Source organism: Ischnura elegans, chromosome 11 (assembly GCF_921293095.1).
Source record: "Ischnura elegans chromosome 11, ioIscEleg1.1, whole genome shotgun sequence".
NCBI classification, from domain to species: Eukaryota; Metazoa; Arthropoda; class Insecta; order Odonata; family Coenagrionidae; genus Ischnura; species Ischnura elegans.
Genome location: NC_060256.1, coordinates 11,497,549 through 11,513,249, shown reverse-complemented (window position 1 = coordinate 11,513,249; position 15,701 = coordinate 11,497,549). Strand labels below are relative to the sequence as shown.

The following is a 15,701-nucleotide window of genomic DNA, read 5'->3' as shown; positions in this document are numbered from 1 at the left end:
CTTCCTGAAAGTTACTGTCTCCACGTTTTTTGGACTTTTTAACGATGATTACTATTATTTACTCCAAGTAATGCCAGGCACAAATATGAAACAGGGAGGAAAGATGGAGTTCTTTGATTAAGAAAGAAAATTTTTGAATATAATAAAGTAAGTTATCACAGTCTTACTAAATTAGGTTGAGTTTATCATCAATAAAGTTATATGTTGCATTGAAACTCATAGAAATGATGCAATATTATTTTTTAATTATGTTTTGTAAGATAAATCAAATAAATTCAACTAATATTTACCAAATTTACATAACATCAATTTCTGTTTACGGACGCCTTTTCATTAGTTAGAACCTGAAGTCCTTTTTGAGAAGATGTTATGACCCCTTGCTTGCCTTTCACGGGTGTAATATTTTGTCATTCTTCAGTCTCCCAGCCAAACTTTGCCTTAGTGCCCATTCGGCTGGTGAAATCGTGGCGCATAGCCACGATAATTATGATGCAATGTAAAAGGTGTCAAGATTTTTTTTAACGATCCATATATTTACAGAAAATCTCAGGATTTATTACAATTGCAGGTGCAAAAGTAGGCGTTCTCAGCTTAGAATTTGAGCTTACGGCGTAAAGCTAACATGACTTTAGAAATAAAAATTTCCAAGCATCACGTGAAATTGTAAAATACTCATTCAGATATAAGGATCCGTCCTACTATTGCTTCGTATGTGCTCTGTTTCGTAAGTAGCTGCTTTCACTAGGTAGGTACACTGTATTTGAGAGAAAGGGTTATGAAATGAACTCATTGTTTCTCTAAAAGGAAAACAAAGGATGATCCATATCTAGGAAGTGGAGAGAGTATCCATTGTATGCTAGAAAATGGTAATTAATATTATTTTTATTTTTGTAAATTAATGAATTGCAATGGGAGAGACGGATCGGTTCGTAGGTTTGGACGGAATCATGCCCTATTGAGATAAAATTTGAATGAAAGATTTTGCACTTTTATGTACTCGGAAACCATTCCTACTGCAATTAAAATTAAAGATATTGACATTAATGAATGTATAGCAGTCCGAATGTCATACTTATGGAACAATCGATTTCTGTTGAAAAACATATAATTATTACGTAAGCCACGCCAAAAGTAATTATTAAGTCTATGAGAGACATTTCTTCCAAATGCTTTCTATCGGCATTAAGAGATAGTTCTTCAGATAGGCATTGGTTTTAATCAATTTTTTCTCATTTGATCGTAATGAACTAACTTTAGGAGATATTTTCATTCTTACCTTTTCTATTCTATTTCCATACTTTTCAGTTAACCTGTGATCCTATTGATAAAGTTTTAATTTTATGCAAAAATGATTCAGATAATATTTCGAATATAGTATAATAATAACGTTTATTACATAGCATTTTAATGACACATCCATACATTTTTCATTTTTTCCAGATGTAATCGATGTAAAACCAGAAATCTCCGTTCATATAATAATTTGGCTAAAACGGATATTAGCAGCAACTCTGCAAGTTTTGGATTTTCCTCTCAATGTGAATACTGGGATATTTTCGTAATTACCTTACCAAAACTGTTACACAGTTTGTTCTTCTGTATTGCATAATTTTTAGCCCACAATACCATTAAGGTTTTGTACAAATTTACTTGTTTTCCAGATTATTTCCATTGGTAGTTCATGCAACGTAAGTATAGGATAAGAATTTGTTTTGTTTATGAGTAAACTTCTGATAAAGCTGGATGTCCTTGAGAGTATTAGAATCGAGTTGGGGCGTGATCCTAAGTCGATACGGAAAGGCACATGTTTATTCTCGTTTGGTGTATTTCCTTTCTACGAATATGCTTTTAGATAGAGTCGATTAAGCTACTGTCAATTTTATGACACATTGTGCCTTTGTGTTATGATTTTTCTTCGCTTTTATGCCGTAATTTTATTAGCTCCAAGTACGTCATAAAATATATTAAATCCAGCGGAAGTAATTAGTGCGAAAGTTAAGATAAATTTAGCTATAGAATTCGTGCATAAGATAATGTCTAGACCTGGAGGAAAAAGTATCTCACTGGGTTTATTTGTCAGGGTATTTTTTTCGTTCTGACAAATATTATGAAAAAATAGTGAACATTGTGACAATACATAAAAAAAGGATTTACGGAATAAAATTATTATTAGAAAATCATTTCAGGCTTTAAGTGGTGGAAATGTGAGGGAAAGGAAACAGATAACCCTGCAGGCCAACAATGATGACATTCTCTCGGTCGCGATATTTTTTTCTTCATAGTACGTACTACATAGGACCCACGTCCCAGTGTAACTTTTGGTCGAGTTCGTCAATCAAAACAACATGGGACTTGCAGGGGAGCCCCCCTCCCCTTCTCTCTGGAGTAATACAAGAGAGATTTTAAATATGGTGGGGAAATAGGGCCTGGACACGTAAAAAGGGTTGAGGGGGGGGGAGCGAAGGAGTGGAGGGGGCGGGGAGGGTCGGCGAGCAGCTCCCACCCGGAGGAATGCAGGCCTCGGCGACGTTGCCGCTTCAACCAATAACACTTCTGCCGGTGAGGACTCGGCGGCCGGCCGGCGGAGGGCTCTCGGGGAGTTCTCCACTATCACAACACTTCCCCGACCGCACAATGAAGGGCCCACGGTCAACTACCCTCCACCGATCTCACATTCGGCAAGTGTTTATCGCGTCCGTAACAAAGGGAAGCAAAGCCGCATAGAGCTAAATGAATGAATAAATCGATTGATTCGGCTTTCACTTTGTGGAAATTCATGCTGAATGAATAAAAGCAACATTTTTTATTTTCATAGATTTTTTAAATTAATGGTGCGACACGATTTGACACTGAGGCGTCATTCTCGAGTACGAATTAACATGCCGGAAAAATTTCAATGTATAATAAATAGATAATATAATCTGTGAAAACTGCAAAAGTTATTTTTAATCATTCTAAAAGAAAGACATCTTCAGAGTTCTCCTCAGGAGAACTTTGGCATGATACCTTTGACTTTGATATCTTCAGAGAATGAAGCAATGCAATTGGCTACATAAAAATAAATCCTTTCAATTTATAAAGTGAATAAGAACCCATAAAAATTTAAGTATACCACCGATATTATTAATTAATTCCGTTCCGTAATTTTTCATCAAATTTCCCTCCAATTTTCATCCAAATTTCCCAAGCCAGTAGGCGTGGGTTTAATGCATGGAGTTCTTTGAAAGTACTATTTTTGACAAACTTTCTGAAGAATAAATATGTAACAGAACGCATTTTATCTACAAACACTTCCTCAGCCACGGCCGCACAAAAGATCCCACGGACAACTACCCTCCAACATTCTTCTCACTAAAAATATACCTTCCCATTAAATTTTTACTAGTTAGATGTCACTTATTTCGCGACGTCTGCACTTCATAACACTTCTCCTCAACCATAGACATGATAAACCAAGTTCTTATTTCATTTGACATACCAAATCAATGTGCACCAACTTCGTAGTTTAAATGAACCATTACCATAATTCATGGGAAAATTTGAAATTATTAAAGAGTGGGAGAATTATTACTCGTGAACTCGGTTATAAAATTTCGGAAGCTGCGAATTTTATATCAATTTAATTATTTATATGCAAGCAATAGTAAATTCTGCTTAGGGAAACGAGCGAATGGACAAATGTATTACAATAGCACCAAGCAGTTGAATCATTTGGCCGTTAAAAAGTCAGCCAATCGGTGAATTCCTTAGATACCGGTTGAATAAAGTGGCGTTAGGGACTGGAGGGACATCTCACGTGGCTTTTGTTTACATTCGGTGATTGAGCCAAAATCGATGTTTTCATCGATTTATTGAGAATACGGGGAGATTTCGTCAACTTTTTGTTGATACACTCATCAAGTTGCAGGGAAAATCAGCTTTGCGTACTTCTACTACCTTCTCATGACTGCTACATTTAGATAATACCCTGCGAGCCATCCCGAGGGTGTATGGCAGGGGGTGATCAATTGCACGCGGCATGCAATTGGACTCCCACATGCACACCACAAAGTCCAAAAAACGTCACGAATACTAACAAATTCTTTATTTCCGACTCACATCTACTGCAGACACCGGCCAAGTCGACTACGTAATTACCCCAACTTGTATGCGCTGATTGTACCACTAGGTATATGGTCACCTGAATTGTGGTGCATTAGATAATCTTTCTTTGATGCCTTTGAATCGCTCAATGTAACTCCATTGCTATAACCAACCTGCATATTTCACCTTCCCCTATTTTACTGAAATCAAACCACTCACCCGCAGACTCTGACTCGTGCTATAAAAAAAGAAAAGGATGATGGCACAAGTTTGAATTTCCGTCGTCTGTGCTCGGAGTAAAGTTGACCTTTGATGAAACAATGTTACTACAACATAAAAATCAAGGTCCCATGAAGTGCACATGCGCCAAGGTGGGATAAATTTCTCATCATCAGGCCAGAATATGACTTCGTCGCCGATGTGGTCGGTATTTCATCTACATCAACATGTTATACCGCAAGCTTTCTCAATAGGTGTGTGTCCGTCTTTTTATTTGTTCCCACACAATCGACAACAGAACATATTGGCCTTTTGTACAGGGGCTTTCAACAAATTAAACTATTAAACGTGCATGAACAATTTAGCTCTAGATAGGGAAAACATACCCAGATAAGAACCCGCGACCTCTTGTTTGGCGGGCGAGGACGTTACCCGGCCGCTACCGAGGTCGGTTGTCATGATACCAGTCGTTAACAAATGAAGGAGAAGAAGATAGAAGGAGATGCGCGCATGGGCGAACCCAGGGAGGGGCAGTAGGGGGCAGCTGCCCCCTCCGAGAAGAAAAAGTAAAATTAGTTCAAAACAAAATTATACATTATTATATCCAAGAAAAGTGATATTGGTAAAAAACATGTAATTAAAATATATTCTTTTTTTCGAGCAAAAAATTTTAAAAACTAATATTGCGGCGCTATAATTTTCTTGAAATGTTGGTTTTCTTAACCTTTCCTGTGTTACATGGTGAACGACCACGGCTCTCCCCCCTCTAGTTTTGATCCTGGGTACGCCCTTGAATGCGCGTTTGAGATAGGTATGTGAATTCATAGTCCTACCTTACCCTTATTGAAGTCATTTACCTTTCGGGGAAACACGAATTATTGTACGTATCCATTCGACAAAATATTTAAGGCTTCACTCTGTGGATTAATGTGAAATAGATGGTGAATGGAATTCAATTAAACTCACTTGTTAGAAATTACCGATGCCTCGAAATCCTTCACGAGCTTTAGAACTTGCTCGGCGTATAAAAACAAAATACGGTACATTAAAATAACAAGTGTCAAGATAAGAGAAAGGAAGAGATAATGCTGTAGTAACGAACACATTTTCTTATATAATAGTGCTTTAAATTAAAGCTGCATTTAATCATTGGATTTCTGGCTAAAAATGTACTACGTTATTCAAACCGGCTTCAGTATGTAAGATAGACAAAAATCTGCACGAACTCGAGACACCTGTGGAATAATACATTTCTCTTTCGGATAATGGGAATAACACAGTAAGCATAATAGAAACATGCACCGTTCGTAGGAGGATAAGCATCAAGGCTAAATAATTTACGGGGTACTGCAGGTAAACAAGACATTATGTAACAGAGCCTTTTTCTCTTATCTGATTGTGAGTGAAAATATTTTGTGTCCGAGAGCCTTGGCGAATCTTGAGAAAAAGAAAGCTTTATTTGCTGAATATTTTTATTGTTCTCGGTCGTCTTAGTGCATAAAAATAGTTTGACCAAATAGTAAAAATCGAGCGGATAAGTTACCTAGATTTCAAATTAGCGTATCTTCAAAGTTAAAAAATATAGATCTCATTTTTAGGCGATAAACTCCATTTTTCTCTTATTTTGATAGTTCTTTTGGAAAAGTGCGCCTCTAGAAAGTAGAGACAATTGTCTTCGAAGCGGTGTTTCAGACTGAGAAGAATTTCGGTGAAAAAAATAATCCTGCTCTCTGACAGGCATGGAAGAAATTACGATAAGATTTTCTCGCGGCCTATACCTAAAGTCTTTCCAGTAGTTTGTTTGTAACATCAAGCAGAACCAGCACAATAGTAGATCTGACGGGGAAACCTAAGGGACAACAGTAGCGCTACTTCGACAGAACATGCCAAACATGTATTAACTCCGGAGAAAGCTGGAGATGAAGTAAAATGGAGTAGGGCATTTGAAATTATCGTAAAAATCATTTCTTTTTTCGCGGAATATATCACCTTTTTGCCTGCTTCATGAGTATTCTAGCCCACTCAGTGTTGTCACTGCAATCCTCAACTTCCCCTTTTCATCAAGGCATTTTAAATAGGCCATATACTACTTGCATGAGCAATTTGTGAAAAAATAGACCCTAAGAAAAATTTTTATCTCGCCGTTTTTTTCATTCTTGCAAGCATACGATTTCGGATAAACATTTTCTACGAACACTTTTATCGCATCAAGTGGTCTTGGTAAGGATACTCGATTAATTGAAGCAATCATTCAATTATTTAGAGTCCTAACTGAGATAAAAAAGCATTTGATGTTAATTTACCTAATGTATTGTAATGCGGCATCTTAAAAAATCATGTTTTTGCCTCGCATCCATAGGAACCCATTGATAAAAAAATTGCTGCATGATGAATACAGCCGAATGCCATTGAAGATTAAAGAATACACGAGGAGTTCAGTGGCGCAGATAATAAATCCCCTTAAACCTCTATTTCGGAGAATACCTAATGCTTACTGTTCGTCACCACCCTAAGGTTTTTCCTATCGCTCATTTGCTATTCCTTTAACATCGTACCTCATAATTCCTCATCCCTCACTTACGTGCCATTGATTCATATGGCATGGTTTTCGATATTATTTTTAGATGATAATCCGCCATGCTTACTCAGTTTATGGAAGTTTATGTTGCAGTTATACACGATTGATATCCAGGGATTTTTTATTGGCATGGATTGCTGCAGTAAATACCTGAAATAGCAATCATACCCTAATTATACAATACTTTGCGTAAGGACGAAAATATTTCTGCTAGTCGAATCAATTACTGTATTCACATTGCCCATACTCTGTATCTCCCTATTTTATTAAACCTGCATCTAAAAAATGTTAAGTCTATGATAGTTTTTGCTTTCACGAATAATGAGGCGCTTAATGTTAATTTACCTAATTACATTAGTATGTTTATCAAATTTTATGAGAAAAAGTGTTTGTTTTCATAACTATTAATATTATAAATGTAAAACTGAACTTAACGGGGGACGGCATACCCTGCGAAGCCTTGCTTCCTTATTTCACCAATCATACACGTAATTTTTGGTGAAATAATACCTATGCATGATGATATGTTCTTCGAAGTATTATGAATTCATGACATTTAACAGTTTGTGGCTCAGATATTTGCCATCTCCTTTAGGTCAAACAGCAAAATGTTAACAACTCAAACATCTTTGAGGGTGGTGTCAGAATGCGTCGGCACCGTCTCATGCAAGTACCTTAAACTAAAGGCTACTAGCTTATCCCTATCAATACAGAAATCCTTTCTCCTGAGCGGCGCCAGAATTGATCACGACAAGTAGACAAACAGAAACAATCGTCCTACCTGTGCAGACTCCGGCGTCACCGCAGACGAGCCCGTGGTCGCAGGCCAGGCTGTGCGGTCCTTCGCAGGACTCCCCCTTGACCCGGGGGCAGACGGCCTCGCAGCAGGAGCACTCCTCGCCCCCGGGCACCATCAGGAGGCCCCGGCCCCCGCCGCAATCCTTGGGGGCCTCTGACGGACACTTGGGCTTCTCCTCACAATCACAAATCTCCTCCGGCGATGCCAGGGTTAGCGCCAGAGCCAAGAAGGCCGCGGCGACCAGAGAGCCTTTGTTTGCGAACATGGTCGCTATTTGTTCCCTCCTTCGCCTCAAGCAAAAAATAACTAGTAACGTGGAAAGCAAAGAAGCAGGCCCCTATGGGAAGATAGGTTGTCTCCTCCTATTCACTCGGGTCTCCTCCAAAGAGCCTTCTGGACGAACCCACTAACTACACTACAAGCCTTAATATCTTTTTACTCCTCAGCGAGACATTATGTTCCCCCTTCTCCCTCCTCCTTGTTTTCTCTAGGAGTGGTCAAATCCTTCTGGCTCCTCACTTTTAGCCCGCGAAACTAATAACAAGCACAGGTTTACTCTCAAAATCCAGCGGTAAGGTCTTCTGGAGGTCCGCCCCGGCGACTCCGCGTAAACATCCACGCCAGCTAAGCCAGCCACGGGAAATCACAGACACAAAACAGCAACACACGGCATGCACACTTTCCCCGAACGCACTCGACTTACGGTCACGGAGTCTCGCGGCTAACTCACCGGAGAAGTTCGTCATGGGGAGAAAGAGGCGTCCACCCCTTTCACCTTTCCCCTCTCTCCCCTCCCACCTTGGCCTACATCCCCCCCACCCGCCCTTCCCCTCCGCCCCCGACCTCTCCTTTCCCCCTCCCAACATTCCCTTCACCTGACCGAGCGGTCGGAAGGAGAGTGGGGAGACTGTAGCGACCTTTTCCTTCCTCCGCCTCCTCCCACAACAACCACGGTGCCGTAGAACGATGCGCCGTATTCGATGTTCACGATACCGGAACCGGTATCGCAAATTTCATGAATCCTTTTCGGGCTTCGGCCTTCTTGCTGCTCTCTGATCCGCTGACGTTTCGATGGAATACGTTTCCAGCGTCCTCTGTGCTGATTGATGCTGAGTGCTCAGGTGACTGGGTTAAATACAATATGGGACCGTAATTCTTGCGATATTTTTTTCGGAAATTGGAAGTAAAATACTGTTTGCCTAATTTTCAAGAAATATTGAAAGAGCCTGATTGTCATAGGCAGTATAAACGATCTCAAGGATAAGATAAGGGAAATAGACTGCAGAACCGATAGATTGAAGATGTCGTTTTTCCGCGTTCAATAAGGGACCATAATACCTGCGATAATTTAGCTCTAGCGATTTGATCGATGGATTTTCCTTCCTCATAGGAAAATCCTCTAAAATCGCTGGCACATTAATGGCTTTGCCTGGTTTCGCTATTTAGCTGGGCCCTCTTCGCTTCTATAGCGTCGAGGTGTTATTCCCCGTCCCATCCCTTCCGAACCTATCCTACCCCAGAGGTGTCGACGGGCTCCTATCGCGGCGGCGCTTCTTTCCTTTTTCCTTCCTCTCCAGCCCCTCCCCGGGTGATCGGGCGTATAAGCCACTGGCTTGGTTCCCGGCCCCGGTGTGTATATCACTGAAGGGCTCCCCTTGAGCCCTCTATCTATTTGTCATAATTTAGCTATATCAAGCTTGACTCGTGCTTGGTAAAATAGGCTCTGGATGTATTGTTAATTACTTATTACATTTGTAAATCCTAGCTATCTGAATGCATTTCTTGGCATGTTACGTGTTATATCTCTTGTTGCTAATGTTATATCTCTTGTGTGAATTAGTTACTACGGTAACTTTTCGTTTTCCATTACTAATTAATAATTTTATTTCCATGGTAGCAGTTTCGTGTCCGTAGCGCTCTCATTGTTTTCTCGACTGACCACGTGTCGTTGTCTTGAGTGCTTTGCCTGTGTCCGAAGAACAAGCGCGTTTCTTAATACATCTACATAATACACTGCGAGCTACCTCTAGGGTGTTTGGCAGGGGGTGATCAATCACTAGCATGCAATAGGGCTCCCACATGCACACCACACGGTCCGAAAAAACGTCGCACATACTAATAAATTATACTCCCTCATTCATGCAAAGGTAAAACTTAGCTTTAAAGAAGGCTATGATGAGTGCTGCATCGTCGATTTGGAATCACAATCACGCCGTGCCACGCACGCTGGTGGTAGCTCTCAGGGTACCTCGTAGATGTAGGTGCACTGTCGTGGGAGGTTTAATCTGGTTTTGATGGGAGCAGTGAGCATCAATCAGCCCTGAAAGTGATGGTATAGTATGCATTTAAAACATCAGCAGAGATTGAGAGAGTGCCCGGTCGCAAACCCGTGAAAATTTAATGGTGATCTCTTTGATTTTTACGCCAGGTGAGGAATTCTATATCTCTTTGCTGTAGGAACAGGACGGGGACAAGACTATACACTGTGGAAGGAGGGATGGAGAACTTCACCTCGGCTATGGATTAACTATCGTACATGAGGAAATCTTTGAAAACTTCGCACAAAATATTAGCCAAGACTGTGCTAATTCTAAAAAAAATATTTCAACCCTTTATAACCTAATGTTGATTCTAAGCAATATCAAAAATGTTTAAACTTTCAGCTCTATTTAGGAGATATCTAAACTAAATATTATTTTGTAGTGTAAACTTTAATGACGAAATATTTAGCTGCCAGAATAGTTATCATTGAGTTTAAAATTTTCAAGTGTTCAAAATGAAAAATCTTGAAATTTGATTTCTCCCAGAAACACCTCTGGGTTAGAAAGGGTTAATTTGCCATGTTGTACAGCCAGAATGTCGTCTTTATCAAGCATTTGCTTCGGAAGTGTTACGTCTACGAATCTTAATGGAACAATTTCGTGGTTAACGATGAAAATTTACGACTAAGTTTCCGTCGATTTTGTGGCCATATTTGACTCACGTTAAAGTTTTATCGTTTCCAAGAATAGCCGAAGGACTAATTTTCCACATTTTTCTGTGATGATATCTAAGCTACAGTTTAAATCGAACAATATAGTACTCCTTAGCCTGAATCTTTTCTTGTGTCATTGATAAACGAAGGCTCTCCCAATGCCCGTATTTCTTTCATATTGAATTCGAATGTCAATTTTTCCGTCGTTTAAGTTACCTAACTCAGTCAGTTATATGATTGTATGTTTATCACGCTATGAAGCCACAGGTTGTGCTTTTTTGGTATTAGTAGGTAAGGGGTCAACGTCATTCTCTTCCGCATTTGTGAAGTTTTGATTACGCATATTCTTGTCGCTTCGAACGTGCATTTTTTTCCACTATTCTCCGTCTTATTTGCATATTTGTATTCATATTTCTTCGATTTCGATGAGATGATCCATCCGTGACATATGAAATTCGATTTTGAAGAAGTTTTTTCCTTGGTCTGCGAGGAAACAGCTCTACCAAATGCGACGCACGCGTGCTTGATTTATTAAATCTTCCATATGTCGCAAAATCATCCGATGCAATTCAGAAATTCACCATGGCGACGTCTCCGAGAGAAATGAATACACTGAGATGGAAATCACGCATTGCAAAGACAATACTTCTGTATAACCTCCGCTGAAAAGTGCATTCTCACTTCGAGCATTGTTAGGAATATGCATCTACATCTATATAATACCCCGCGAGCCGCCTAAAAGGCGTGTGGTAGGGGGTGTTAGGACACCAGCCGTTTACAACTAAAAATAAATGAAGTGCTCTAACGAGGTTGGGATAAGCGTTTATTAAAGTCCTTTATGGTTCGGGGGAAAAACGAATTCCCATATCTATACGTTCGGCAAAACATCTCTCTTAATTTATCGCTTCTATCGGACCTGGAAATATAGTGTGGCTCTAATATTATGTTCTCCGTGTCGCTCTTAAAGATATCCATTCTCAATTGTTCAAGCAATCTAAGCCTAACTAATTCTAACTTCAACGGTGTGTGGAGATGCCTTTTTTCTTCCGCTTCCTGCACAAGCGGATATGCTCTCTCCGACCGATGTATAAAATTCGATGTTTTAACCTCATAGGAGTACCGCAATCGTACAGTCTGATTCTGATAAAATATTGTACGGTATGAGAAGGAGACGACCAAGAGCCGAGGTCATTTGCGCCATGAGGAATGGGTGGGGAAGAAGGGTGGAGGGAAACCTGGCGTCAGCGTTAGCGTGCTCTTAACCCCATCTACTTCAATTTATTTTCTAAGTATTGTGCTCCTATCTTCTATATTTTTTCTGTAGTTCTTTTTAAATGGAATGGTAGATAATTAAATGATATTTTGTAGTTTGTAATCAACGTAAAACATTGAAATTAAAAGTGATTATTATTTCATATTGTAAAGTATTTAATTAAATACATCGAAAACACAGCTATCATTAGCCATTCAATTAATTTTATCCCTTCCAATGCATCATATTTGATGATATATGAGTTCGTTATGTACATTATGGATGCTTTAACATTATTTAAATTTCAAAATATTTTTTTCCCTTAATAGTGCTAAAACTATGAAAGTATGATGACGAGATTGACACTCCTCATTACGCGATTTGGCATCGGAAGTTCACCGCGATCTATACTCGTCATTTCAGCGCAAGGGGTTAATCCCAAATGGACCTCGGTTTAACGTCCCATTCGGCGGACGTAGTGCAGTGCTTGAGGTGCCCTCCGCACAGCACTCAAGCGGGGATTTGGCGTTCAATGGAAAATGTCCACCACCGCGGGGACTTGAACCAGTACCCACCGGGTGGGAAGTCAACACTCTGGGCATAACACCAACCTGATGCGATGCTGATGAAATATCTCGTATATTTACAGGTTTTGCGGCATATTTTTTAGGAGCACGGCTAAAATATTTTGGTTTTCTGATAGATAGACAACAAGACAAGTCCCTTTTTTATGTTTGCAGTTTTCATCCACGGACTAACGCCCTTCAAGCAAGTAGCCGATACAGAAAAAGAAGTGAAGGGGGGGGGGGGCGCAAAAGATATCTTGAGCTAATTTTATAGTAATAAAAAAATAATGAAGTCGCATGTAATTTTTAGGAAAGCTTTATTTTAACTCATTATACTCACATACAAGACAATGCCATCTTATGATATTACAAAGTTACAATTGTGGTTCTGCAATGTTCGGCAATTCGGGCTGCCCCGGAAGAGGGGGCGCGCCCCCCGTATGTATTCGCCACTGCTTCAAGCTTCCTCAGCGGTATTTAGCGGATATGTACTCTCATGAACACGTGCATTATATATTATTATAACAGTGAAAAAAACTGGAAATAGCGGTGAAATTTGCCATGAAACCCTAAAAATAACTCAAACTTGATTTTAGAACTAGGATTGATATTTCAAGGTCAGTCATTTGCAGACACTGTCCACGCATTTATCTGAACTCGTGTATTCGAAGTGCAAATATTGGTCCGTGTGCCATGACGAGACACATACCTTAAGGCTGTGATTTGAAGACCGTTAACCAAAGTGATCATTAAACCTGGCGAGAAATCATACACCTCTTCACTTCCCTTTCCTTCATTTCACCTTCCATTTTCCCACTTACAACTTTTAGCCGGCCCTAAATTTTGCTAACGATAGGCGATGTCATAAGAGCACTTGCATTGCTGCGATTTGCATTCCCGGAGTTCATCGCGTTTGCTATATTTTTAGTTAACGTGCGGCCAGTGATTTTTATGTGATCAATATTTCTTCCTAAAATGGCTTATCAACAGACCGTGAATTTGGCGCAATTTAGACCGTGAAAACCTGGAAGAAAAACCGTGAATTTTATAATTTAGTTAGAGTGGGAACCCTGTATAAATATTAGTGCTATAAAACGTATACTTAGGCAAATTCGAGAATGAATTGTCTGTTTATCACCCCTAACGTCGAGCCGCTCTTTACGGAATCATGAAAATACCTACCGGCTGGAGGAGATAAAAAGGTACCTTCACTTGGTCAGCAATAAAACTATATGTAGCCACGCAAAATTAGTCACCACCATGGTGGTTAGTTTCCACTTAAAAGAGGGAGAGGCAGATATGAGTGTAAATTCTGCGGGATACTCATGGACAACTTAGAGTTATACCTAACACTCACAACAAAAAAAAAATAGCTCGAGCTCTTACGACTAATGAGCTATCAATGTAAGGATAATCACGTCCGTAGCTGCAGGTAAACGTTTATTTTAGAGAAAAGAGCACGGATAAATTGTTCAAACGTTTTAACTGATGTATATTCTTATTTTTATGTACCTGAAGCAGGCAATACCGTTCCTCCATGCATATTAACGGCAGCCGTTGCGATGCAACGGTCGACATATACTGGGTGGGTTCTCATACTCGCCGAATTTAAAAGTTTTTGAGAGTTATTTTGCAAAATGATGTGACGTATTTCGAAGTATTTTGTATATCAAAGAAAGCCCATCGTTTAATATATTAACAATTTTTGCTCTTTCCGTAGTGCCATCATTTCTATGCTCATTATTCTCCGTATCACCTTGTTCTTTGATCAATTTATCGTTTTTCTACACTTAAAAAGTTCTCACGTATAATTTTAGTTGACAGTGCGAATATTTGTAAATATTGAGTATTATTGTAACGAAAAAGGGTGGAAAGGGAGAAGGGGCTTCAGAGTTTCAATACCGTCGCAATAAAGGCGTTCTATTATTATTTTACTCCGATAGTTGAATATCATAGAAACGGCTTACAGTGCATGAATAATAAGAAGGAAAAGGCGCTGAGATAGTCTATATATCAAAGCACCTATGCTACTGATTTAAACTTTTATATTTGAGGTATAGGAAAATATTGACAAGGCTTTACTCTACATGCCTTGCGAATGTCTTGATGATAACTCAAGTTTCACGGAAGTAATTCATGGCTAAAGAAAAAGATTCGTCGGACGCGAATAATACATTCATCCTTATAGAAAGAACACAAATGTACAGTCGGATTCAAAAGTATTGCAAAAACTGAAGGGGCGCCAACTTTGCTGTAGTTTGGTAATTTAGTTTCTGTATTTTCTATTGTATCAGTAGTGGAGAAATTTGAACAACACTCCCGCCTTCCGCAATATATTTTATTACAACATCATTAAAGGGAAATGTTCAATGGGAATGGGAAACATGCGAAAGAGGTTTGATCCACTAAGTTTCGGATCGCAATCGTGATAAATCCTCTCCTTTACCATTAGGCTAAATCTCTAACTGATTCAAATGGTGTTTCATTACGAGGTTTGCTAAGTCATAAAAGGGAACGTACCGGTCTTCTAGCGTCACTAAATCAAACTGAATTTTAATACACAGTGGCATTTTTTGCTGTGATGCTGCGGCGGATATTTAATATTCACGTAATGATCGCTATATCTGATCTAAAAGCTTCAACGTTATTTGTAATAAAATATACGTAGACGGATCGACCAGTTTACGAGAGAAAGTAAATTGACGTTATGGAGGTGGATTTATTATCTAGCATGAGCTGCACAATTTATGTGGTATTAAGCATTGCACATGTTCCGTCTAAATTTTCCCGTTAATGATGTCGCTACAAAAATATTGTGCGAGGTGAGAAGATTGATCAAATTTCCCTCCTACTGTTACAATAGAATAGAATAGATATTTATCCATGCTCTGGGTAAACCCTTGGAGCAAAACAAAATTTCCAATAATCGGCTCATCAAAGCACAAAGTTCATGAAAATATCAAGTAATAACAATAAAGTTGTTTGCTACACAAATAACAAAGAAATGACACGTAAACAAGGATTGAAATTTGACAACACACACGTAATATGTCGACTGTATTTTATGTAGGAGTTTATTTTCGCTCTCCATTGAGTAAATCCATGCATAATTTATATTTAAATGCATGGATGGAGCCCTTCTGTTTTAGATCCTCAGGGAGAGAATTCCAAAATTTATATGCCGTTGCTAGAAATGATTTCTGGTAGGTAGTTGAACGTGGAGTAGTATA

General features: G+C 39.2%; 1 protein-coding gene across 3 annotated transcripts in view; it reads right to left on the bottom strand.

Annotated features, from left to right (window-relative positions):
• Positions 1 to 8,401, bottom strand: part of LOC124168513 (putative epidermal cell surface receptor) — a 222,725-nt gene extending 214,324 nt beyond the window's left edge. For all 3 annotated transcript variants that reach the window (XM_046546836.1, XM_046546837.1, XM_046546838.1), the window contains exon 1: positions 7,662 to 8,401. In XM_046546836.1, the coding sequence (XP_046402792.1) occupies positions 7,662 to 7,944 (283 nt within the window). In that variant the 5' untranslated portion in view covers positions 7,945 to 8,401. The remainder of the gene's footprint in view (positions 1 to 7,661) is intronic.
• Positions 8,402 to 15,701: the final 7,300 nt, after the last annotated feature.